Here is a 27,024-nt window from a genome sequence, read left to right as displayed (position 1 = left end):
AATAACTCAATTTCGTTTCTGAGTAATATTCCATTGCATATATGTGCCACATCTTCTTTATCCATTCATCTGTCGATGGACACTTAGGTTGCTTCCATGTCCTGGCTATTGTAAATAGAGCTGCAATGAACATTGTGGTACATGACTCTTTTTGAATTATGGTTTTCTCAGGGTATATGCCCAGTAGTGGGATTGCTGGGTCATATGGTAGCTCTATTTTTAGCTTTTTAAGGAACCTCCATACTGTTCTCCATAGTGGCTGTATCAATTTACATTCCCACCAACAGTTCAAGAGGGTTCCCTTTTCTTCACACCCTCTCCAGCATTTATTGTTTGTAGATTTTTTTTTTTTAAGAAGATGTTGGGGGTAGGAGTTTATTTACTTATTTATTTTTGCTGTGTTGGGTCTTCGTTTCTGTGCGAGGGCTTTCTCTGGTTGCGGCAAGCGGGGGCCACTCTTCATCGCGGTGCGCGGGCCTCTCACTGTCGCGGCCTCTCTTGTTGTGGAGCACAGGCTCCAGACGCGCAGGCTCAGTAATTGTGGCTCACGGGCCCAGTTGCTTCGCGGCATGTGGGGTCTTCTCGGACCAGGGCTCGAACCTGTGTCCCTTGCATTAGCAGACAGATTCTCAACCACTGCGCCACCAGGGAAGCCCCTGTTTGTAGATTTTTTCATGATGGCCATTCTGACTGGTGTGAGGTGATACCTCATTGTAGTTTTGATTTGCATTTCTCTAATGATTCGTGATGTTGAGCATTCTGTCATGTGTTTGTGGGCAATCTGTATATCTTCTTTGGAGACATGTCTATTTAGGTCTTCTGCCCATTTTGGGATTGGGTTGTTTTTTTTGATATTGAGCTGCTTGTACATTTTGGAGATCAATCCTTTGTCCGTTGCTTCATTTGCAAATATTTTCTCCCATTCTGAGGGTTGTCTTTTCATCTTGCTTATGTTTTTCTTTGCTGCGCAAAAGCTTTTAAGTTTCATTAGGTCCCATTTGTTTATTTTTGTTTTTATTTCCATTTCTCTAGGAGGTGGGTCAAAAAGGATCTTGCTGTGATTTATGTCACAGAGTGTTCTGCCTATGTTTTCCTCTAAGAGTTTGATAGTGTCTGGCCTTACATTTAGGTCTTTAATCCATTTTGAGTTTATTTTTGTGTATGGTGTTAGGGAGTGTTCTAATTTCATTCTTTTACATGTAGCTGTCCATTTTTCTCAGCACCACTTATTGAAGAGGCTGTCTTTTCCCCGTTATATATTCTTGCCTCCTTTATCAAAAATAAGGTGACCATATGTGTCTGGGTTTATCTCTGCGCTTTCTATGCTGTTCCATTGGTCTATATTTCTGTTTTTGTGCCAGTACCATACTGTCTTGATTACTGTAGCTTTGTAGAATAGTCTGGAGAAAAATTTAATATAAATGTGATTTAGTATAATATAATTTACATATGACTATAGTGAAATAGAAATATAAACATCATATGTACATAATACGTGTATCTTAAAGGAAATCTTAAGTGTTTACAAATCTATTTGCTAATTATCTTATAGGTATAGAAAAATGCACCATCCTAAATCCAGAATCCTCTCATTCTCTTTTAGAGTGACTTTCCCCCGCAAGGGTAACCACTAGTCTGACTTCTAACAACATGCATTTTGAACCCTGACTTTAAACTATGTGAATATATCTTTATTTAAAAAGAAAGATGTAAAATAATTGACATTTTTGTATCTCAGGTTTTTTTCATTTAAGAGTTTGGACTTGAGATTTAAGTTCCCTTACTGTCCTAAAATTTTATGTATCTAATATTTAAAATCTAACGGTTCAAAAAAAAAAAAAACCTAACGATTCTCCTGCTTTACTATTGGATTGGCCAAAAAGTCGTTCGGGTTTTTCCCATAACACGGAAAAACCCGAACGGACTTTTTGGCCAATCCAATATTTATACAACAGCGCCCTCTGACGATGTAACATTTACTAAAATTTAGATATTTAATAATTGCAGTGACACTTTATCTCTAATTTGCGAGCTTAAAATGTGCTCAGGTAATTCTAGTGGTACAGAGCTTCCTGAAGCCACAGGAAGTTATTGATCGTGTGGTGCTCTCACAGAGCTGTTTAGCCAGTAGATGATGCCAGAATTTTCCTCTGCTGAAACACCTGACTATTGTTGGACAAAACATGTTATTTCTTGATTTACTGGAATGTTTTAGGTGTTCTTAAGGGCAGGATATCTTCACCTTTGTTTTAGTAGAGCAGAGAATATTTTGATGTCATAGAATTTTGGTAATTTAGAATGGAATTCTCCTTTTGGGGTCCAAGTCTTTGGTCAGGGGAAAGGAGGCTTCCTGAACACTGTAGAATTGTGTTGAATCCATTTTCCTACCAAGTATATACTATTGAGAATAGTATATACTGTTTTTAGATGCTGTTGTGATATTTATTTATACCACTATTGAATTTATAATAGCTTCTCTTATATTTTCTCAAGCACTGGCTTGATATAACACGATATAAAGTGTCTATGAGAATTTTAACATTAACAAGAGGACCTTTTACACAGAAATGTGGGGGACCACATTAGGAAGATTTGGACTGCATTCATTTAATAATTATTTATAAAGTATCTGTCTTGTACAGGGGCACTGTGGTAGCTATTGTGTTCTTGCCTTTCTAACAATTCATTTGTAGGTGTAGGAAGCTGGATAGCCAAACTTTTTCCACAGTGGACTCTCTCATATCCTTTTATTCCCTTCCCAGTTTGTTTTATCTTTAAGTAAATAATTTATATCTAAGAGTTTCTTTTTTGAGACTAGGAGCAGGTTACAAATAATATACAGAAGGAAGGAATACAGTTTTCTCTCTTATATTAATATGGACAGAAAGATGTGTGAAGATATACAGCATCTTATTACATAGAAGGATGATTTCATTTGAAGGTTATCTCTGAGGAAACTTCCACCTTCCTTGTTAAAATGGAAACTAGACCTGCTAAGGTTGGCTATAAAGGGAGCATCCCTGTGGGAAGGGAATGACATTCCTGTTTCTTGGATTCACCTTCCTCTTGGAGAGACTTGGGATTCTTTTCCTTATCACCACCACCACTCTCATCAAGGGATACTGTTTCCCTTTTAATTCTTTTAAGTCAGATTTACTCTCCAATCTTTCCTGGTATCTTTGTAGTACAGATGAACAAAGGTAGAACGTTCAAAAGATTCTTGAAAGGTTCTGACATAATAAAGTAGAAATAAACCTAGTCACCCATGATCTGACTCATAAGATATGGCTTGCTCTCCCGTCTTGACCCAGTTCTGTGGCTACTCCTGGGTGAGGGACAACTTAGTAGGACCCCACTCATAGGACTTTTCTCCAACTATAGACCCAGATCCTGCCTAAACCCCACCTTCCTTTCAGGTTTTGGTTCCTTCTTTGACAAATTGTGTCCTTCTAACATGAAGGTGTCTACCCCTTCAGGGGAGATCAAGCTTGCCCAAAAACAATGTCGGTCTCCATTTAGGAACTCTAATAGAATGTAATGCCATAATTCCATAATTAATACAGGGTACATACATCAAATGGAAGAAAGAACATCTTATTTCATTTTAACGTCTCTGGATTAGAATTGGAGACCAGAGAGCCCTCTTTCAAGGTGCTTTAATGTATTGGAGGTGTGAGTCTATTTTTTTGTCTTGTATATCTCTGAGTATACTTTTCATATGTTTAGTAAAATTTCAATTAACTATTATCATATATCTGGGTATGTAAATGAAACCAACTGTATACTGAGTTTCTTAAAACTAAAAGCTACTAAGAGTCAACGTGATTTTTTTTTTTATCAGCAGCCTGATTAAATGAGTTAAAAACAATATAGGAACAATTCTTGAGTCAGGTCAGTGAAAAGACCATATGCTTCAGTATAACTGTTAGTATGTATTTGGGGATATGTACTTCATTTTGCAAATGAAGATACTCTAGTGTCCCCTGCTGAAGGTTGCAGTTTGTAGCCAGCCCTATCTGCCATAGTGTGTTACAGTGAAAAAAAGCAGGCTGGATTTTGTCAGAAGTAGGATTGGGTAGTGGATAAAGCACATGAAAAACAATTGTATTTGACTTTTATTTATTAGTTATATTACCTTGGACAAGTTATCTGACCTCTCTGAGCTTCAGTGTCCTTATTATGTAAGACTGGTATAATGAACGTGCCCCCAGAGGGTAATGGGGAAGATGGTGAGGTGATTTGTGTAAAGCACCAGCACAGTACCAGACACAGAGCAGGTGCTCTGTGTTAACCCTCACTCCAAGTTGCCACCAAAACTGTTTCTAATAGATGTGATGTTCTTACAGGCTTTTCTGGGTGTAAATTTTATTTTTGAGCAGTTTTAAAGTCCAAATAGTTATTTTTGCCACAATAAACTATTTAAAGGATGTTGTTCTCTTTATTCCTTCTTGCCTACCCATTCTCATGGATCTCTTTATCCTCTACAAGGTGAAGAAGGGGAGCATCTCTTGGAATTTCTAGGACCACATTCTAGAAAGGACTGCTGTGTGTGACTAGAGATGTTTTCACTTTTTGAGGTCATGCCTGTGTGGCTTTTACAGTGCTATTAATTATTTTAGTTATCTCAATACACTAAATTGAAAAAACAATTAAAAATTCCGGGTTTGCCTCTGACTTGTAACCTTGACCAAGGCACTTGACCTCTTTGAGTCTGGTTTCTTCAGTTGAACAATGCAGATCAAATGGCTTCTACGTCCCTGTCTCCTTTTATGTTGTGATTTATAAAATCTCTGTTCAGGAGCACAGGACTGTAAGTGGCGTGCAGGCCTCAGTTCTCAACAGCAGAGGGCATGCTGCACCTAGTATGCTGGGTCGTTAGGTATTGGAAAATATCTATAGCTGTGTAGCCCGAAGTTGATATCGTTGATAATTAGGAAGAGTCAAGAAAATTCTGCAAATTAATGTTTTGTAAATGATATTTCACTGCCTCTTTCTAGCTGTTTAATATTTAGGTGAAGCACTCAAGAGATAGGAGATTTTGACATTCTAAGGGTATGTCCTATAATTCTGTGAAGAGCTTCATCACTCTCTGCCTTATTTACCCCATCTAAGTACTCCATGCTTAGGATTGGTGTGCAGATGGGATGGAGTGGAGAGCTAACATTCACTGAGCATGTATTATATACCAGGGACTATACCTAATACTTTGGATATGTTTTCTCTAATCTTCACAGCAATCCTTTGAGTTATGTGTTATTATCCTTATTTTATATAGGACAACAGTGGGGCTCACAGAGGTTAAGTGACTTGCCTGAGGCCCCACAGTAGGAATTCAAGTTTAGATCTGTTGACTTCTAACCTGCTTTCTTTCTGTCATACCAGAGTTCCACCCGCTTTTCCCCAAGCTAAACAGTTAGGGATTGCTAGGAGCAGGAGTGCCCTGAGAGCAGCCACAGAAGGAGGTTTGGCTTTCTCTGTCTAAAGTTCTTGTGGCTCTTGTAATTCCAGATACAGGCTCTTCCTCTGGCGAGAATTTTTTCACCATATACATTTAACATGATATATACAAACACATACCCATGTTTTCAAATTTGAAACCTTTAGACTGTATTATTGAAATAGGTTTCTTGGTGGGCTGCTTTTAAAGGGAACAGTGATATCTCATTTTACAAGGCTAGGCTCTAAAGTCAGTGGGTAAGTTGAAAATCACTATGGCAGAATTATCTTTGAGAATACCAGGAGAAGGCATCTTGTTAGAGAGCTGTGTACTTCCTTCCTTTAAGTCCAACACAGCTAGTCCTTCCTCCTTTGTTGAAACAGATGATGGTTTTTCCTGTTGGGCTTCAAATGATGCAGTTGGCTTGTATTTAGGGGCCATGTTGGGTGGTAATTCACATCTTTAAACATCAGAGTTTCATTCAGCATACTGAGATGCTTACATATTAGAAGTATTCTGAAACCTAGATCAAGAGAAGGAATAGCAGATTCTTGTCTTATTTGGGGGCTTATGCTAACTCATTGTTCTCAAAATGTTAGCTGTACATCAGAATTACTTGGAGGGCTTGTTAAAACACAAGTTACTGAGTTCTACTCCCCACAGTTTCTAATTCAGTAGGCCTGGGATTCAGCCAGAGAATTTGCATTTTTAACAAGTCCCAGATGAAGCTGATACTGATATCTAGGGACCTCATGTGGAGAAATACTACTAATTTGAATGGAAGCAAGTGGAATCACTTGTCTATCTTCCCTTCACTGTTTGCCTGTTTCTCTTGCTCTTTTTTACTTTTAGGCTTAGTGGGTATAATTGAATTAGTTTAAGTTAAATCAAGGAGCTGTGGCTCAGCTAATGCTTTATCCTGTTGCTTAGTTTACTACTTGGCCTAGAACAAGTACTTGGCCCATTCAATAGATGCTTGTTGAATAAGTGACTGAGAGAGTTAACATATGTCATGGGAGGGGTTTTTTAGCACATGGACATCATTATTATATACCTGTTCCATACAGACTGCTTATTTTACTGAAAGGTAGATAGTCTTTATATTAGAATAGCTTGTATTTTAGGACTATATATGGTGATGATCGTGGACATTGGGATGTGTGCATTAGGTGCAGTTTTGAGAAACTTGCATTTTGGGACCTCTGGTATGAATGTGAAGTATGCATGTATGTGTGTGTGTGTGTGTGTGTGTGTAGATGGAGTGGATGCAGGAAGTTCCATCTGTTTTAGAACAGCCAAGGGAAATCTTACAAGATCTGGATTAGGTCAGAACCAGCTCCTGCCCCAGGAAGGCTGGAGCAGTACTGGATCAGCCTATGTGTGCCCCAGAGCACCCTGCATTCTCACTCCTGTCCCTCCAAAGCACTGAAGAATTCAAACACTATGACCCTAAAGGCTCAGTGGGCTCTGTACTGTTGGGTAACTCTTTAAATTCAGATAGTTGTATATGAACTTTACCATATTATAGGGTTTAATAATTGTATTTTTTAAATGGTGAGTTTATTAAGAGAAGGGTGAAAAAGCTCAAAAAATATATTTAAAGTGCAATGTAAGCTTAAAATTGTGTCATTCTGACATGTTTTATATTGTATCTCACAAAGTCTCAGTATCCAGTGTGTTTTTTTCTCTCAGTGTAGATTATATTTTTTCCTTTAAATTCATTTTACTTTTTTATGCTGAAGTATTTTCAAGTAAATTATAAACTGCATGACGTTTTCTCTCTAAATCCTTCAATGTACAGCTGTAGAAAAAGAAAAACATTTTTTTATGTAGCCAAAACAATATGATCACTCTTAACAAAATTAACAAGTCCTTAGTCTCACCTAATACCTAGTCCATATTTAAATTAACCCAGTTGTCCCTAAATTGTCATTTATATCTTGTTTGTTCAAACCAAGATACCATCTGGAATCATGCATTGCATTTGATTATTATGTTCCTTAAAATTTATTTAATCTAAAACAGTCCTTTTATCAGGATATTGCCTTGCCTTTTTCTTGTAAAATGTCTTACCTTTGGATTTGTCTGATTGCCTCTTCAGAGTATCTTCAGTTTGTTTTTCTACCCTTTGTATTTCCCAGAAACTGGAAATTAGATCTAAAGACTGGACTAAGCTAGAAGTCGAACATTTTTGGCAAGAATTCATCATAGGTGAAATGTGCTTTGTGTTGTACCATGTGAGGAGATACATAATTCCTGCTCACACCACTATTAGTGATGCTAACTTTGATTACTAGGTTAAGGTGATGACAGCCTGATCTTGTGACAGTATTCTCTATGGTATTACTTTGGAAATAATATGAATGTTCATTTTCCTGTCATCCATTCTCCTAATGCTTTTAACACTATTTGGTAATTCTTGCCTGAATCAGTAACTTCACTAGGGTTTGCCAAATATCATTTTTCTAATTCTGTCATTCCTTCCGCATTAGCTGACATTTGGTAAAACAGAGCTCTTTTTCATCAACTGGGACTATTTGGTACCCTGAAATATAATTCTATTGGAAAGGCAGGTTAAATGTTGAGTTCTTTACTTTTTTATTTACAACTTCTAAGTGAGGAGTTGGTTTAATAAATAACTTAAGTGGTGGCGAACGAATATTTTTCTTTTTCTTTTTTGATATCCTTATGGAATAATGGATTTTCATGAATTGAACGTTTCAATCAACTACAATCATTATTCTTATGTTCAATTTGTTTTATGTTCAATTTATTAAACCTTTAGCCAATGATAGTCCTTTGTAGTTGTCTCCTATATTTGTTAGATATAACTCCATTAATTTTTGAGTGCTTCCTTGCACAGGAAGATGCATTGGTTTATCTCGTAGCTTTCTTGTCCCAAATGTCAGGCAGCCATTTCACTAACAAGCCCTATTCGTTTTAGTGGGGAATAGTATTAGACACCAAAATCCTGGCCCTTGGAATGTTAATTGTTATTGGGGTGACAATGTTTATAGACCTTTTCAGTGGTCTGTTTAGTCCTTGAATTTTGATATTAAAAGTTTCAATAATGAAAATTCAGGTAGTAAGGAATGTCTGTATTTTAAAAATGAATAGGTTCCAATTAATAGGTTCTACTGTTTCATTCAATTTTAACATTATTGTTTTTAAGTAACTACTTGATTTTATAATTGTTATCTTTTGTGTTACACTGAAAATCTTGACCACCAATAACATTGCTTTATCTTAAAATATAAAGAAAATAATTTCAAAATAACAATATCAATATTACTACTACTAATGAAACCAAGTGAAGTTTAAATTTTTTTGTGATTTTTGTAGCATAGATTGATTTTAATGGAAGAATAAATATAAATACTTGTTTGATATTTAATTACTTTCCTTTGAAATATGTCTTGTCTGTTTCTTTTTTGTCATAGGTTGATCATTTTGGATTTCATACTGATAAAACTTTTAAACAACGGTACCTAATAGCTGATAAACATTGGAAGGAAGATGGTGGATCTATACTTTTCTACACTGGTAATGAAGGGGACATTATCTGGTTTTGCAATAATACGGTATGTGCAGATTTGTGAAACTCTGGGCTCAATTTCCTTTTTATTATCATCAACTGGAAAAAATCTTTTGCAGTATATATGACTGAGTATTTCTGTATTGTGAAGTTCTTTAAAAAATAACAAAAAGATAAACTCACGAATAATAGAAAAACAGAAAAAGTACATGAATAGGCAGTTCACAAAAGAATAAATACAGATATCCAACAAGCCTGTTCAGCCTTAAAGAATTACACATGAAAAGAATGAAATACTGTTTTTGGACAATTGAATTTTAAAAGATTTAAAAAAAATATCCCAGCTTATTTAACGATTGAACAAGGATATGAGGGAAATGGGAGTGGGAATGTTATGGCATATAGTTTATTATTATTATTATGGTCTCTAGAATGTGAACACAAGGGCAGGAATTTTTGTTTGTTCAGTGTTGTATGCTCAGATCCAGGACTGTGCTAGGCATATAGTAGGTACTCAATAAATATTTGTTAAATGAATGAATTAATAAAATCTAAACAAAGCCAGTGCAAATAAGAAAAAATAATACAAGTTTGATTGTCAAATAGGAATGGACAAAGGTAAAACTGTAGCTATATTTTAGCTTCCCTGTTCTACCAATTTGCTTATATTTGTGAGGGTAAAAAAGTGTAGCTGTTATCTTGCTTCCCTGACTATATATTCTGTCATCTTTTATAGTAATGCTTGAATCTGTTAACAAAACTTAATTTAGGAGGACACATGGAAGGAAGAAATTTTCCTTTTTAATGTTCCAGAGCTAAGACTAGAAAATGGCAACTTTCTACCAAAAAGCTAGTCTGTGAACTACCTTAAAGTGAGGACTGAATCGTATTTTCTCCACTGCCAATGTCTGGCATGGTGCCTGGTATTCAGGAGGTCTTAGTAGATGTTGAACTGAACTGCACTGAAAGCAAAGATATGAACCCAATTATACTGTGTTATCACATTCCACATTTCTGATTTTTTCCTTAGGAATGCTAATAGTCTAAATATGTTAGTTGAAAATAAAATAATTCCCTAAGAGCTGAGATCCTAGATATCTGTCTCTCTTAGATGAGTGACAGATGAAATCAGGACTTACTTTCCATCAGATTCCTGCTCTGTTATTCTGTGAAACAACTGAGGCTGCCTTGTCTCCCTTTCTCTTTCTAATGTGATTTCTCTTTTATGCCAAGGCCACGGGGCAGCTTCTCCTATCCAGTTATTTTCCCAGCTCCTGTTCTTTATCATAGGTAGGCAACTGTTCCTGCCTCCACAGACCCCACTGCTCTGACAGGCACTGCAGCATAATTTAATAAGACTTGCTGGGAATCTCTGACCTCTGAAGTGGTAGAAAGGAAGAGCTACTCAGGGTAGGAAGAGTTCCAGGTACCTGATAGAGGCAGATCCTAGAAGGACAGATCTTGACCCTTTCCCAGCCCTAGACACACCTTCTTTTACATACTAAAATGTTTGGGTTGCATATTTACATATTCTGGACATTTATTTATTGAGAGGTAGTATAGCATAGTGGTCAAGAGTGAAGGTGTCAGCCAGTGATAAGATTTGAATTCTGGTTTTGCCACTATGCTTTGTGACTTTGAGTAAGTTTCTTATTCTGTGCCTTAGTTTTTATATATTAAACGGTTATAATAATGTCTAGTTAATTGAGTTGTTATGAGGGCAAATAAGAATTAGGAACTTAGAACAATGCTGACACATAATGTTATTTAATATTAATATGTTACATGGACCTCTTTTGAAAAATAAAACACCCTGAAATAGGTGCAGGTAAATAATCAATACAGTTGCTTCCTCTCAAACCCTGAGGTCAACTCCTCTGGCTATTTTGATGGATGATCCTTACCCTTAAGAAGCTCATAGTCTGGTAGGGTCAGACACACATGTAAGCAAATATTGCAGCAGAGTAATAGAGATCTATACCTAGCACAGTGGTGTTGAGCGGAGGGTGTGATCAGTAAGCCATAGTGGGGACAGGCAGAGGAGGGCATCTTGAGCTGGTGTTACAGAATCTGTAGATTCATGGCAGGGAATGAGCAAGGTGTTAAGAGAGAAAATGGGGGTTATTGAAACCATCACAGATATCAGGTTAAATTCTCTGTCCTCACATGCATACAGCCCTTTTAATTGTTCATTTATTGGTCAAGATAAACAAAAAAACCTTAGAGGTTCTTAGTCTTTGTTAGGGAGCAACAGCTCATTAAAAAGCAATAATGTACACAGGGAATGACAAATCTAGTCGAGTTGTCTAGATCGACTGTGCTAAATCTAGTCGATTGAAGTTGGGCACCTAGAATGCTTTGTTAAGAAGGATTCTGAAGGCACAATTTGAGGTAAGTGAAAAAATGCAATGGTTGATTAATGACCAGCATTATGTGTGGAAATAAGGAGGTCTTACTGCACTTGATGTGGTTGTGTTCTGGAGCCAGATGGCCTGTGCTTGAATCTTAGCTCTGCCACTTTCTAGCTGTGTGACTGTCACAGGTTATTTAAACTCTTGTGCTTCAGTGTCCTTGTCTGTAAAATGGGTATAATCAAAATGCCTATCTCTTAGATTGTTGTGATAATTAAGTGAATACATATAAAGTGTTTAGAAGAGTATCTGACAAGTTGTAAGCACTCAATTAATATTAGCTATGGTTAGCTACTATTTATCTTCATGTAAATAAGATTAACCTAAAACCCAAGGGAGTCCAATATGTTTATTTGTATTGTTCTCTTTCATGTTATAAATAAAAGTTATCTGTGAGTAGACAGATAACTTAGTTATCCGCAGGTCTTTCCTAGATTTTTTGGCACACAGTGCAATTTGAAGGCTATTTTAGACATAATGTTGATTCTGAGGCTAGAGTGTCAGAATAAGGAGAGTTGGAATGACTGGTAGTTGAGCAACTTGGGCTTATTTTTAATTGTTTCACTCTAATACAGTGTGAGATTGATGTGCAACAGTGAAACAGCAATTATATTGTTTAGCTCTGGAACAAATATGAATTGTGCAGCTTCTCAGAGAACTCTTTTTGGTCCATTTCATGAGTTGCAAAGAGATTCAGACTTTTTTTCACGACCTGATTTTATCCTGTGAATTTGTAAATTCCTCCTAGGGGTTCATGTGGGATGTGGCTGAGGAACTGAAAGCTATGTTGGTGTTTGCTGAACATCGATATTATGGAGAGTCCCTACCCTTTGGTGCCAACTCCTTCAAGGTAAGTGTATTTTCTACTTTTAAGTTTAGAACATTTTCTAATTACATGTCCCACTGTAAGAAAGAAATGATAGCTTTAAGTTGAACTGCCTGAAATTTCAGTAATTTGTATTTAATCTTTACTTTTTATGTATAATGATCAGCCTTTAACTCAGTGTGATGAGGCTAGCCTTCACCAGGCAAATCTTAATCTATGGCTGCAGAGATTGGAGGGAACTTTTCAGTGTTTAAAAAATGTCAGTAAATAATCTGCTTTATAAATTATACACTTAAATTATTGGGTCTACCACTGGAAAAAAATGTAATGAGTGCGCAAATGTTTGCTTAGTAAGGTGTTTTTCAATACAATAAGGACAAATCATCACTGTGATTCAGTGAGGCCAACTGGCCACTTGGATTCCCTTCTGGCCTTTCTGTTCTCACAAGGAGCTTTGGCCTCAGCCAAAGCTATAAATCTACACTTAATAAGCCAGGACACCTTTTCCTCAACTGAGTCACTCATGTACTACCCTTGTGATTCTGGCTATATGAATTTGCCATCTGTATTATTATTCATTGACTATTTTTCTTTAAATAACTCACTTTTTTTTTTTTTTTTTTTTTTTGCGGTACGCGGGCCCCTCACTCCTGTGGCCTCTCCCGTTGCGGAGCACAGGCTCCCAGACACGCAGGCTCAGCTGCCATGGCTCATGGGCCCAGCCGGTCTGCGGCACGTGGGATCTTCCCGGACCGGGGCACGAACCCGTGTCCCCTGCATCGGCAGGCAGACTCTCAACTACTGCGCCACCAGGGAAGCCCCTTTTTTTTTTTTTTTTTTTTTTGATGTGGACCATTTTTAAAATCTTTATTGAACTTGTTACAATATTGCTTCTGTTTTATGTTTTGGTTTTGTGGCCCCGAGGCACGTGGGATCTTAGCTCCCCACCAGGGATCAAACCTGCACCCCCTGCATTGGAAGGTGAAGTCTTCACCACTGGACTGCCAGGAAAGTCCCACAACTCACTTTTCAAACTTAGTGTTATCTTAGTAAGGCTTTATGTACTATTTTTCTCTAAATTACATTGAAATAAAACAAGTATTACATTAAAAATGTTTGCTCACTACCTAAGATCATCATGCATACCACCGTTATACACATACCATGCTTTTGGAGAAATATGAGTTAGAAATGATTGGGGTTAATCATTTTCTAGGCTTCCTGTTTTGAAAGGACTTTTTTTTATTTTCAGAGGTTTTATTATCTCATGTTATAAATAAATAAATAATAAATAGTCCTTGTTTTATAAATGAAAAGCAGAGCAATTTGCTGATATTTGTTAGGCTACATGGGAAACTCTATGCTTTAGCTTATTATTTTGCATAATTATCTGATTAGGGGAGTTGACAGGTCCTGAAACCATTGGGAGGTAGTCAGCTTGTTGCAGGTAGAAACATAACCTCCTCTCCTAGGTCCCTGTGGTTCATATGTTGCTAGCAAAATGGCGGTAAGGGCTGTCTTTGATATGCTTCCTTCCCTTCATGTACTCACAGAATTTGTCAGTAGCGTAGGGGAGTATTACAGATATACTGTGAGAATTGGGAAAAAACTGCACTCAGCTATACATAGTGCCATGAAAACTGGAAGTAAAGAATAGTGACAGACAATGAGAGAGAAGGTAAGAAGCCAGAAAGCATACATCTTGGATAAGAGGGAAGGTTAAAGGAGTAGGAAAGAGGAAAGATGGAACTCTGGTTCCAAAATATACCAGGTGATGGGAGTAGTCAGAGTGGTGAGACTAAAGTATGAAGGTCAAATAGGATAGTCTGATACGGGTATGTAGGTGTGTTAGTCATCTATTGCTACATAACAGTTTACCTTAAACCTTAGTGGCTTAAAACATTTATTATCTTACAGTTCCTGTGGGTAAGGAATTAGGAGTGGCTCAGCTAGGTGGTTCTGTTTCAGGGGATCTCATGAGCTTAAGATGTCAGTTAGTGCTTCAGTCATCTGAAGACTTGAGTGAGGCTGGAGGACCCTCTCTGCTCATATGGAAGATCCACATGAGTGACAAACTGATTCTGGGTATTAGTAAGAGGCTTCAGGGTATCCCCTCTTGGGTTTTTCCAAAGGCCTGCTTGAGTGACCTTTTGACATGGCAGCCACCTTCCCTCAAAGTTGACAATCTAAGAGAGCAAGGTAGAAACTGCAGTGCTTTTTATGACCTGACATTGGAAGTCACATATCACTTCTGCCACATTCTATTCGTGTTAGAGCCAAGTCACTAAGTCCACCCCAAGTTCAAAAGGAGAAGAATTAGTTTTCACCTTTTCAAAGGAGACACTTCATTAGCCTTCTCAGCTAAGCAGGACTCTCAGTTCCACCTCCCTATACTGCAATGAGGAAATTCTCCCTAGGTAGAGAACTAGATGATCATGGAACTTACTTGTGGAGTATCCTTCTCTCAGGACTCAAAGTCTTGTGTTGCTTGTTTTCCAATGTCTGAAAATAGTTGTTCCATAGGTTGCTGTTTTTATTTTATTTTTTTAACTCCAATTTTATACTTGTACATCAGGCAGGCTGATTTGTTCCAGTTGTTGGTATATCAGACGTAATAATCATCTTTCTGATGAGGAAGGATGAGTTTTATTTTTACTGATGATTCTTACTTCAGTTTTCCACAGGGTTTAGTTTACCTTTGCCTATATGGTAGCCATTGTAAATGTTTCAAGATTTGAAATAAAATTAGAATAGAGTAGTTGTCTGTTAAGATTAGTATTGTATTCTATCACATTTGTTGTTAACTGTTACTTACAGTTTGTCTCTGCTGTTTCTACTACCTCAACAAGGTCTTTGGTAAATAGCATTTAATAGAAATTACATTGAATGCAAAATACCTTATCTTCTTCCCACAAACTTAAAGTCACTTTTTCATGAGTTTAAATCAGCATTGCTATTGCTTTGACTGGGCGTTTTAACTCAGTTGCCTAGAAATTCTATTTGGAGAAAAGCTTATCTGGCTTTTTTCTGGATCTATGCTATGCCTAAGCTGCTATTATGTGCACATTTATACCCATGTTCTTTGTTATTTTTCTTTAGGATTCCAGACACTTGAATTTTCTGACAACAGAGCAAGCTCTGGCTGATTTTGCAACATTAATCAAATACTTGAAAAGAACAATCCCAGGAGCTAGAAATCAACCTGTCATTGCCCTAGGGGGCTCTTACGGTGGCATGCTTGCAGCCTGGTTCAGGATGAAGTATCCTCATTTGGTGGTTGGGTAAATGCACTTACGTTGGATGTGAGCACTTTCTTAATAATTGTCAAGGCAACCGTAGGGATTTGTTTTGGGTAAAACATGTTCTATTCTGTTGTACTGAGATTTTTCATTTCTATTTCATTAACAGCTGTTATTTTTCTCACCATTTTTGTTCAATATAAGTTTCAATTTTAAAACTTGAATTCGATGAGTTACATTTTTTTCTTTTCTCCTTCCTTGGACTTCTTACCATTTAGAGCTCTTGCATCCTCTGCCCCCATCTGGCAGTTTGAGAATATGGTACCTTGTGGTGTATTTATGAAGATTGTAACTACAGATTTTAGGAAAAGTGGCCCAAATTGTTCAGAGAGTATCCGCAGGTCCTGGGATGCCATTAGTCGACTCACAGAAAAGGGTAAGCTTTAATTAAGAGAATGGAATCTTGGGATTTTTTACCTTTTAAGTATAAAATTTAACACTTCCCACTTTCTAAGTAAACTTTTTATATATTTAATTATAACATATGTATTTAAATATAACATATAGAAAAGTACACAAATCAAAATACACAGCTTGGTGAATTTTTGCAAGGTGAATATATAGTGTAATGAGTATGCAGATCAAGAAATCCCCTCAAGCCCTTTTCAGATACTACCTCTGCATTTATCAGGCTACACTATCCTGCATTCTAGAACCATAGATTAATTTTGCTTGCTCTTGAATTTTTTAGTAATCAGAATTGCATAGTATGTATTTTTTGTCTCTGCTGTCTTTTGCTCGGCACTGTCAGATAAATCCATTTGTATTATTTAGTTGTAGTTTATGCATTCTCATTGCTCTGTATGTTCCATTTATTTATTTACAAGAGGGAATGATTCAGAATACTAATTCTGGTAAGCTTCATGAAGATAGGCAACTTATCTATCACGAGATTAACCAGTTCTAAAAATATTTTGTTCAATGTTGAAAAAGCATTCTTGGAGAAACTGTATAGAAGACTGAGTTTTCTAAAATACCAAGTGAAGAATGAATGATCTGTAAAGCCCTTCTGTTGAGCAGTGCTTATTAGATTCCAACAATTTGATTCTATTCTCAGGTACTGGCTTGCACTGGCTTTCTGAAGCCCTTCACTTATGCACTCCATTAACAGAATCTCAGGATGTTCAGCATTTGAAAGACTGGATCTCTGAAACCTGGGTGAATCTGGCAATGGTGGACTACCCTTATGAGTCCAACTTTTTACAGCCTTTGCCTGCTTGGCCTATCAAGGTAATAGGAAAATGTCCTTTCATCACTTTTAATCACATACTTCTCTCTCTCTCTCCTTTTTTTTTTTTCTTTTTGGTGCATTCTCTGACTTTCAACATCAGAGGAAGTCCTAGTGACAAAGGGGCTCTGAAGTTAGTCAAACCTCAAACCTAGGCAAATCCTGGCTTTTGTCACTTTCTGGTTCCTCAAACTTGGACATGTTACCTAGCTCTTCTGGACCTCAGTTTTCTCATTTGAATAATGGAGATAAAATGCAGAGATTACAGAGTTGTATGAATTACAACTCTTAGAACTAAGAACCAACTCTTAGAAATAAGACCAATAGTTGCTGTTAATGGAATAATTACTATGTACCAAATTCTGTGCTCTGCACTTCATATACACAGTTTATATATGTGAGACACATAGAGCTATATAGTACATGGTCTGTGCTTAATAAATCGCAGCTGCTATCAAAGTGCTATGATTCAGTCAACTGCTAACACATTCTAAGTGCTACATATATCATAAAGGCATGATCCCCACACAGCAAGGTAGAGTGGAAAGAGCACTGACTCTGGTTCCTTGTTCAGAACTACCATTTACCAGCTGCGTGATCTTGGGCAAGTCTGTTCTCTTCTTGGGCCTCCGTATCTTCCTCTGCACAATGGGATAACAATACCTATGTTCTCAATAGGGATGTGCTGAGGATCAAATAAAATATTGGATGTGAAAACACTCTGGAAAATTTAAAGACACTTGACACAATAGATTTTAAGGTTCTTTTCATGCCAGAATTCTTTATTGTATGTGTTCTTTTTAAACATTCCTTTGTAAAGAGCATTCCTCTTAGTTTTAAAAACAAAAGCTGGCCAACTTGATGGTTATTAAATTTAGAGAATACAGCAGACTCTACAGCTAGAATGAATGCTGTGAATGTAGGTAGAATTGGTAATACAAGAACCAGGTTTCAAAAGCACTTTAAATTTAACTGTCCCTTTGAATTATTAAATGCACACCTTGTTTAAAACTTTGTAGCCTAAATGGAACAAGATCATTTGCTATTAGAGATATTTTTCTTCATCTAAAAAGTAGAATGACCAGTGAGTATATTGCACATAGCAAGCCAGAGGTAAATGCATATTGAATTAAATTGAATTTTGACAATACAAAGTTATTTTAAAGAACAGATCTCTCTCATGGTAAGAAAACCTAGATCAAAATAATGAGAAAAACTAAATCCGAACCGATGAGTCTCCATAAATGTCTATGTGCTAATAATGTCTTATCTTTCTGTATTATTTTACTATTTACAAAGCACTTTCATATATACTATCTCATTTAATCCCCACAAAAATACTGTGGGAAAAAAGAGTTATAATTCCAGTTTTATGGAGAGGATAGTTAAGCTCAACTAAGAGGTAGTGGTAGAGGATATTTAAGCTCAACTAAGAGGTAGTGGAAGTGGGATTTGAACTCAAGTCTACTATTGTTCAGAGGCTATGATCTTCTCCCACATTGCACTGAACTAGAAGACTTGACTGAAGATTTGGGTAGATTGCTGGCCACAGTGTGACAACTATCAGATTTAACTTTGAACTCTGTGTACAAAGTGAGAATTACATTTGCATCTTTATGCCCACTTGGAGAACAACTGAGTTGTCAGATGATAAAAACATATGGGCAATTCCCTCATTACTTAGAATAGGGGTTGGCAAACTTTATGTGTAAAGAACTATATAGTAAGTATTTTAGGCTTTGTGGGCCATGTAGTTTCTGTCACAGCTACTCAACTCTGTAGTTCTAGCAGAAAGTAACCATAGACGATATTTAAATGAATGACGAAGACTATGTTCCAACAATACTTTATTTATAAAACAGGCAGTGGGCTGGCTTTGGCCTGGGGCCTGTAGTTTACCGCCCTGACTTAGAAAAAATGCCAGAGGAATACAGCTTTTTAATATTCATTTGTTTATGATTTGGAACAGTGAACAGTCTAACTGGTTTTATCTCCGCTTCTTTAATGTTCCTTTTGAGATATTTTGCTGTTGAGTCTTAAATGTAAATATATATTCTATCCTCTCTCTCTCCTAAATAATCACTCAAAATTAGTGGAGTATATCTCAAATATTTTGTCATCTGTTTTTGATTTAGCACAATCTTTCTTTTATCTTTTGTGTACATATGTATTTTAAAAGTTTATTTTATTTTTTTTTATTTTTATTTTTTTGCGGTATGCGGGCCTCTCACCGCTGTGGTGTCACCCCGTTGTGGAGCACAGGCTGCGGATGCGCAGGCTCAGCGGCCGCGCAGGCTCAGCGGCCATGGCTCACGGGCCCAGCCGCTCCGCGGCATGTGGGATTTTCCCAGACTGGGGCACAAACCCGTGTCCCCTGCATCCACAGGCGGACTTTCAACCACTGCGCCACCAGGGAAGCCCAAAAGTTTATTTTTAAGGCAAGATAACTTTGTGTCTTTGCCTCACAATCACCTTTCACTTTTTTTTTTTTTTTTTTTTTGGTGGTACGCGGGCCTCTCGCTGTTGTGGCCTCTTCCGTTGCGGAGCACAGGCTGCGGACGCGCAGGCTCAGCGGCCATGGCTCATGGGCCCAGCCACTCCGCGGCATGTGGGATCTTCCCGAACTGGGGCACGAACCCGTGTACCCTGCATCGGCAGGCGGACTCTCAACCACTGCGCTACCAGGGAAGCCCACCTTTCTCTTCTTTTATCCAGGACTTGTTTTTGTCATTTCCTCCAGTTAATATTTTTTTTACCAACTTTATCCTTTCTTTTGACATACTAAGGAATTCTTTATTGCTTATGATATATTTATAATTCTGTTTCCTGCCTGCACCCCACCGAAAGTAATCTCTCTTTGACTTTTGCTTGAGAAACTTCCATTGCCTACATCTATCTCTAATTTTATCCTATCTGATTTCAGAATTTTTCCACTACATGCCTCTCTTCCCAACTCTTAGCTTCAGATCAATTTCTTTCACTGTTCATTCTGTTTCTCCTTTCTTGACCCCCTCTCTGTTCTCCCAACCCCCTAATCCCTGGAACAGTACCCAGTTGGGGACTGCTCTTTCACTTGGATAGTTCCATTTAACCAGGACTCCTCCTCCCTCTGATACACTTCCTCCTTTTTAAAGGGCTGACAAACAGTCGTCCTTTTCTGAGCCTGTAACTCAGGCTTAGGATTGTGAGATAATATGTAATAGTTGGGTTATGAAAAAAGCAGATGATTTCCAATTCTGCCTGGACCTTGTACAGTTCTGAAGTATCCACATGCAGCAACTGAATGCCATTTTCCATGTCAACTCAAATATCATTCTTTCTAATTTATCTTTGAGCCATGCACACTCAGACTCCATTTGCTTTTGTTTACTGTTAACAGAAGCTGCAACATTCATGCAGAAATAATCATGGACTTGGCTGATAGAACACAAGGAAGAAGAGAAAAGGGAAATAGAAAACCTCTGTGTCATTTGACTGCTCTGTCAGCATAAAAACTGCTAGTTCTCAGTTCTCAGCTTAATGACCAGTTTTAAAGGATACTGTAGAGTTTGTCTATTTTGGAATCATTTTTCAGCTGATAACTCACCAAATCTTTTGGCTTAGCCTCCTGAGCAGGCAGATAGATACAGTGAAATAATAAGATATAAGATTGAAAATCTCTTCCGTTTGTCTTGGTGTTTGATAATGTATGCGACCTCTCTGGGTGGTTTAAGCGGTTTAGGTGCATTCTATGAAAAGGGAGCTTTTAATGACAAAACTAATGTGATTATCTGAGTGAGGGTGAGAGGCGTATTGAAGCCTTAGAGAAAGAAAATCTGTTAGAAAAGCTGAATGTATCTGCTTAATCCTTTCTCTAATGTGGATGGACCATACTCTCTGAGAAGAGATGGGTTTTTTTTTTTTTTTTAAAACCTATCTTCTTTCCTTCTCCTTTAAAAACATTTTCTTTGCCTTCTTTTTCTCTCTTATTCAAATGCTTATCCTCATAGGTACAGGGACACTTAAAGCTTTTAAACAATTCGTTATCTTCACTTTCTCTGGTGTACATGGGTCAAAGAGCAGAACCTAAATATTTGGGTACAGAGTTGATTAGTTTGGTACTAAGATTACAATGTTCTACTATCTCCATAATTTCTACTCTTTAACACAGAATTATTAAAATGGACCTCTTATGCTCTTTTTACATTTTTCCTGAATGTTCACATTTGTTCTAGGAAGTAGAAAGTGAATTAAGTCTGTCCATTTCCTGAACTTCATTTTGCTCTACTCTTTTACAGTTTCCTTTTCACTATTGCATAATAAGAAGTTTTATAATTTTATATTGCCACAGAATCCCTTCTATCTAAGTTTCTACCTAAAACAAATAAACTTAGAAAAATATAATCTAAGAATAAAAACATATTTGTTTACAAAATTAAGCATGAGGCTACAGGTATGTTTAGGTACTGTACGTGTTGTTATTTTTCTCTTATATTATAACTTCTAGGTTGAGTGTGTGTAGTGTAGTGGTTACAAATGGAAACTTCAGAGTGGGTCTGCATTTGAATCCCCGTTCTGCTACTTCCTAGCTGTTTGACTTTGGAGAAGTTTCTTAACCTCTCTGTGCTTTAATTTCCTCAACTGCAAAATGGGGATAATAATAATTATAGTGCTTCTTAGGGTCATTATGAGGATTTAATAGGACCTGGTGTATAGTAAGCACTAAGTTGATGCTAGTTATATGCATATAATTGTTATTATATGATATCAAAGAGATATTCGTATACCAGGACTTTGTAGCCAAAGTTTGGGTTCAGAACTTATATTCACAGTTTTAAATTTGTGTGTCTGTAGCAGACCTCTCTGAGCTTATTTCCTTCCCTGTGAAATGCAGATGGTTATTATATGTTTCTCCCCGGGTCATTGTAGGGAAAGCACCTGACCTCAAGGAATAGTCAATAGTTTTACTAGCAGACTCAGCCCCAGCTGCCCCCTTATCAGTAGATTTATAGTCTAAGTAGGAATGCTGTGCCTTTTGTAGAAATTGTTTAGAAGATACTGTTTGCTAGTGTCTACAAAATAAATGGAAAGTGTAGTACAGGGGCTACCTCAGTGCTGAGTATTTCGGATGGCAGTGGTTGGCAGAGAAGCTTTCCTTGTCTGATTAGATGACAGTCCCTAAGTAAATAATCAACAAACCAAGTGCTTGCCCTCATCAGATGGGTAATACCTGCAAATTATCAGGCGTAAGCTGAAGTGTTATATGAGGTTGAACCAAAAATGCCAATATTTGTGTTTGACTTATAAACATGGCAATTTCATATGGTTCGGCTTAACATTTACATATTTTGTGTATCCTATAGATCTTTAATAAAAGTATATGAATATATCCTGTTGAATTACTAGTCTTTAAATAAGCATGGGAATAGTGCTGAGGTTTTGCTAGTATAATTTAAGTATTTTGGGGAAAACTTTATTTACTCTTGGCTACTAAAATTCTTAATGGAATTCCCTCAGTATCCATGGTATCCTCAGGGGATTGGTTCCAGGAGCCCCTGTGTATACCAGAATCCATGGAAGCTCAAGTCCCTTATGTAAAATGGTGTAGTATAGTCAGTGGGCCTCTGTATCCATGGGTTTCCCATCCGTGAATTTAATCAACCTCAGGTGGAAATGTCCATGCATGGATGCCAAACTTGTGGATATGGAGGGCTGACTATATATTTATTGAAAAAAATCCGTGTATAAATGGACCCACTCAGTTCAAACCTGTGTTTTTCAAGGGTCAACTGTACATAGAGAAATGTAGAGAGTGTGTCTTTTATCTAGAGGATGATGCTTAGACTCACAGAACCTTTGAGTTAGAGAGGAAATTTAGAAACACCTAAAACAACAAAATTCTCTTATTTTAAATATTTGTAAACAAATTTTAAGTGATATTTTTCAGGCCTACTGTCTATCTTACTGGTAGAATTATCAGCTGGTACTTCCTTCCTATAAGGCAGTTTGACATGTTGTAGCAAAGGCCTAAAAAATGTTTATTTCCTTCAAACCAATAATTCCTCTAAGAATTTATCTCAGGAAAACAAGGGTAGATAGGTAGATAGATTTAGCCCCAAGGATATTTATTGTAGCCTTACTTGCAATAGTAAAAGATTGGGGATGATTCAAATGACCAATTATAGAGTTTCTTCAACTATTCCTCAACTCCCCATCCTGATTGCTCCCCTGTGAATTTCCTCATGTTGGTCAGTGTCCTTATTAGAGTGTGGTGCTCAGAATTGGACACAGTACTCCAAGGGTGCTCTGACCTCACAGAGGACAGTGGGCCCAGGATTGCCCTTAATCTGGACATGGAATTTCTATCAGCAGAGGCCAAGTTTCTGACCAGGATGTTCTCTCTGTGTAAGTGGGGCTGCCAAAACCCAAGTATTGTCAGCTGGTGCCAGTCCCCAGCCATGCTTGTGTCTCTTAGGGAGTGACAGTAACTGCTGTTTGCAGAGATGGCTATTCATAGGGACTCCTTTTCTTTGCCTGACAGAGGCCCAGTGTTCTAGCTCTGAGAGGGGATCTGATGCCAGCATGTGAGTCACACTCACTTGTTACTGTTCTCTTCGAGAGTATTAGGCCACTTGCTGCTGCATATCAGCACTCCCTTCTCCCCCTGCCCAGCTTGCACTGTCACCCGGCCTCATCTACCATGCTGTGCTTGAACGTAATGCTCTTCTCTGCATTGCATGGGTCTACTCCGTAGTTTTGTGCTGCATTTTGAAAGAGCTAAGTCCAGTGGGGGTGTCCACATGCAGGAAAGAATGCTGATCAACTGTTGGCATTAGATAGTTTAATAAATTCTATGATTGGTTCTTGATTTCCATATATTCTTGAGTATTTCTAATTGGCATATTTCTCAGGAACATTTTCTGAGAAAAGGGCTATGCAATTAGGTATTTTTGACTTACCATGAACAATTGAGAGTTGTCAGAATAGCAAAACAATCTTTTGCCTTTTCTCTTCAACATGCATTTCCTTATTGCTTTAGGCTTGATAGGTTTTTGCAGCTTTCAGTTTAGTTCAGTTCTGTTTCTTTCTTTTTTTTACATATAAATTAATTTATTTTTAGCTGTGTTGGGTCTTCGTTGTTGCACGGGGGCTTTCTCTGGTTGCGGCGAGCGGGGGCTACTCTTTGTTGTGGTGCGTGAGTTTCTCATTGCGGTGGCATCTCTTGCTGCGGAGCACGGGCTCTAGGTGCATGGGCTTCGGTAGTTTTCACGCACAGGCTTAGTTGCTCTGCGGCATGTGGGATCATCCCAGACCAGGGAAGGCATTGGCAGGCAGATTCTTAAGCACTGCACCACCAGGGAAGTCCCAGCATGGTTTTTTAAATTTAAAAAAAAAAAAAGTTTTTTTTTTTTGGATTCTACATATAAGAGAGATAGATCATATAGCATTTGCCTTTCTCTGTCTGACTGATTTCACTTAGCATAATGCCCTTAAATTCTACCCATGTTGTCACAAATGGCAAGATTTCATTCTTTTTTATGGCTTAATAATATTCCATCATATACATGTACCATATCTCCTTTATTCATTCATCCGTTGATGAACATTTAGGTTGTTTCCATATCTTGGCCATTGTAAATAATGCTGCAATGAACATGGAGATGCATATATCTTTTCGGATTAGTGTTTTTGTTTTCCTTGGGTAAATACCCAGAAGTGGAATTGCCGGATTTTATGGCATTTCTAGTTTTAAGTTTTTGAGGAAGCCTCCATACTGTTTTCAAAGTGGTGTACCAATTTACATTCCTACCAACAGTGCATAGGGTTCCCTTTTCTCCACATCCTTGCCAACACTTGTCATTTTCATAATAGCCATTCTAACAGATGTGAGGTGATATCTCATTGTACTCTTGATTTGCATTTTCCTTTTGATTAATGATGTAGAGCATCTTTTCATATACCTGTTGGCCATCTGTATGTCTTCTTTGGAAAACTGTCTATTCAGATCTTCTGCCCATTTTTAATAGGATTTGTTGTTGTTGTTGTTGAGTTGTATGAGTTCTTTATATATTTCGGATGTTAGCCCTTTATCAGATATATGATTTGCAGATATTTTCTCCCATTCAGTGGGTGGCCTTTTCGTTTGTTGATGGTTTCCTTTGCTATGCAGGACGCTTTTAGTTTGATGAAATCCCACTTGTTTATTTTTGCTTTTGTTGCTTCAGGAGTTGTGGCTCACAGGCTCTGGAGCGCAGGCTCAGTAGTTGTGGCACACAGGCTTAGTTGGTCCGTGGCATGTGGGGTCTTCCCAGACCAGGGCTCGAACCTGTGTCCCCTGCATTGGCAGGCGGATTCTTAACCACTGTGCCACCAGGGAAGCCCCCCATTGTATATTCTTGATTTGTCATAAGTTAATTGACCATATATGCATGGGTTTATTTCTGGTCTCTCTATTCTGTTTCATTGATCTACGTGTCTGTTTTTATGCCAGTACCATATTGGTTTTTTTTCTTTTTTTTTTTTTTTTTTTTGCGGTACGCTGGGCTCTTACTGTTGTGGCCTCTCCCGTAGCGGAGCACAGGCTCCGGACGCGCAGGCTCCGCAGCCATGGCTCATGGGCCCAGCCGCTCCGTGGCATGTGGGATCTTTCCAGACCGGGGCACGAACCCATGTCCCCTGCATCAGCAGGCGGACTCTCAACCACTGCACCACCAGGGAAGCTGCATATTGTTTTAATTAATACAGGTTTGTAATATAGTTTGAAATCAGAGAGTGTGATGCCTTTACCATTGTTCTTTCTCAAGATTGCTTTAGCCATTTGGGGTCTTTTATGGTTCCACACAAATTTTAGAATTTTTAATTTTATTTCTGTGAAAAATATCATTGGAATTTTGATAAGGATAGCATTGAATCTGTATATTGCTTTGTGTATGGATATTTTAACAATATTAATTCTTCCAATCCATGAGCATGAAATATATTTTCGTTTATTTGTGTCTTCTTCAATTTTTTCATTAATGTCTTGTTTTTTTTTTTTTTTTTTTGCGGTACGCAGGCCTCTCACTGTTGTGGCCTCTCCCGTTGCGGAGCACAGGCTCCGGACGCACAGGCTCAGCAGCCGTGGCTCACGGGCCCAGCCACTCCGCAGCATGTGGGATCTTCCTGGACCAGGGCACGAACCCGTGTCCCCTGCATCGGCAGGCAGACTCTCAACCACTGCGCCACCAGGGAAGCCCAATGTCTTGTATTTTTTAATATATAGGTCTTTCATGTCTAAAATACCTCCTCCCAGGTATTTTATTCTTTTTTGTTTGTTTGTTTTTTGTTTTTTTGTTTTTTTGGTGGTACGCGGGCTTCTCACTGCTGTGGCCTCTCCCGCTGTGGAGCACAGGCTCTGGACGCGCAGGCTCAGCGGCCATGGCTCACAGGCCCAGCCGCTTCACGGCACGTGGGATCCTCCTGGACCGGGGCACGAACCCCTGTCCCCTGCATCGGCAGGCGGACTCCCAACCACTGCGCCACCAGGGAAGCCCTATTTTATTCTTTTTGATGTAATTGTAAATGGGATTGTTTTCTTAATTTCTCTTTCTGATAGTTCATTATTAGTATATAGAAACACAGAAGATTTTTGTATGTTGGTTTTGTTTCTTGCAAGTTTACTGAATTCATTGATTTTTCTTAATAAATTCATTAATTTTTCTAACAGTTTTTTTTTTGGCCACACCACACGGCTTGTGGGATCTTACTTCCCTGACCAGGGATCGAACCCATGCCTCCTGCAGTGCAAGTGTGGAGTCCTAACCACTGGACTGCCAGGGAATTTCCTCTAACAGTTTTTTGATGGAGCCTTTATGGTTTTTTATATATAATATCATGTCATCTGCAAATAGAGGTAGTTTTACTTACTCCTTTCAGATTTAGATGCCTTTTATTTCTTTTTCTTACCTAATTGCTCTGGCTAGGACTTCCAATAGTATGTTGAATAAAAGTGGTGAGAGTGGGCATCCTTGTCTTGTTCCTGATCTTAGAGTAAAAGCTTTCAGCTTTTCACTGTGAGTATGATGTTTGCTCTGGGCTTGTCATATACAACCTTTATTATGTTGAAGTATGTCCCCTCTATGCCCAGTTTGTTGAGAGTTTTTATTTTTAATCATAAATAGATGTTGAATTTTGTCAAATACTTCTTTTGCATCTATTAAGATGATCATTTAATTTTTATCCTTTATTTTGTTAATATGGTGGTTCACATTGACTGATTTATTGATGTTGAACCATCCTTGCTTCCCTGGATAAATCCTACTTGATCACG

The 27,024-nt window shown here is 37.9% G+C and overlaps 1 protein-coding gene across 8 annotated transcripts in view; it reads left to right on the top strand.

Annotated features, from left to right (window-relative positions):
* PRCP (prolylcarboxypeptidase) overlaps window positions 1–27,024 on the top strand; it is a 77,372-nt gene that overhangs the window by 30,132 nt on the left and 20,216 nt on the right. For 6 of the 8 annotated variants that reach the window (XM_060160135.1, XM_060160133.1, XM_060160134.1 and 3 more), the window contains 5 exons: window positions 8,878–9,018; window positions 12,132–12,233; window positions 15,309–15,490; window positions 15,727–15,884; window positions 16,566–16,738. In XM_060160135.1, the coding sequence (XP_060016118.1) occupies window positions 8,878–9,018; window positions 12,132–12,233; window positions 15,309–15,490; window positions 15,727–15,884; window positions 16,566–16,738 (756 nt within the window). Of the gene's footprint in view, window positions 1–7,632; window positions 7,649–8,877; window positions 9,019–10,225; window positions 10,263–12,131; window positions 12,234–15,308; window positions 15,491–15,726; window positions 15,885–16,565; window positions 16,739–27,024 lie in introns of those variants that run through there. The other 2 variants (XM_060160136.1, XM_060160137.1) reach the window with 2 other exon arrangements.

The sequence above is a fragment of the Lagenorhynchus albirostris genome, chromosome 9 (genome assembly GCF_949774975.1).
Source record: "Lagenorhynchus albirostris chromosome 9, mLagAlb1.1, whole genome shotgun sequence".
Taxonomy (NCBI): Eukaryota; Metazoa; Chordata; class Mammalia; order Artiodactyla; family Delphinidae; genus Lagenorhynchus; species Lagenorhynchus albirostris.
Note: the sequence above shows the minus strand (reverse complement) of the source record. Positions and strands in the feature narration are given on the sequence as shown.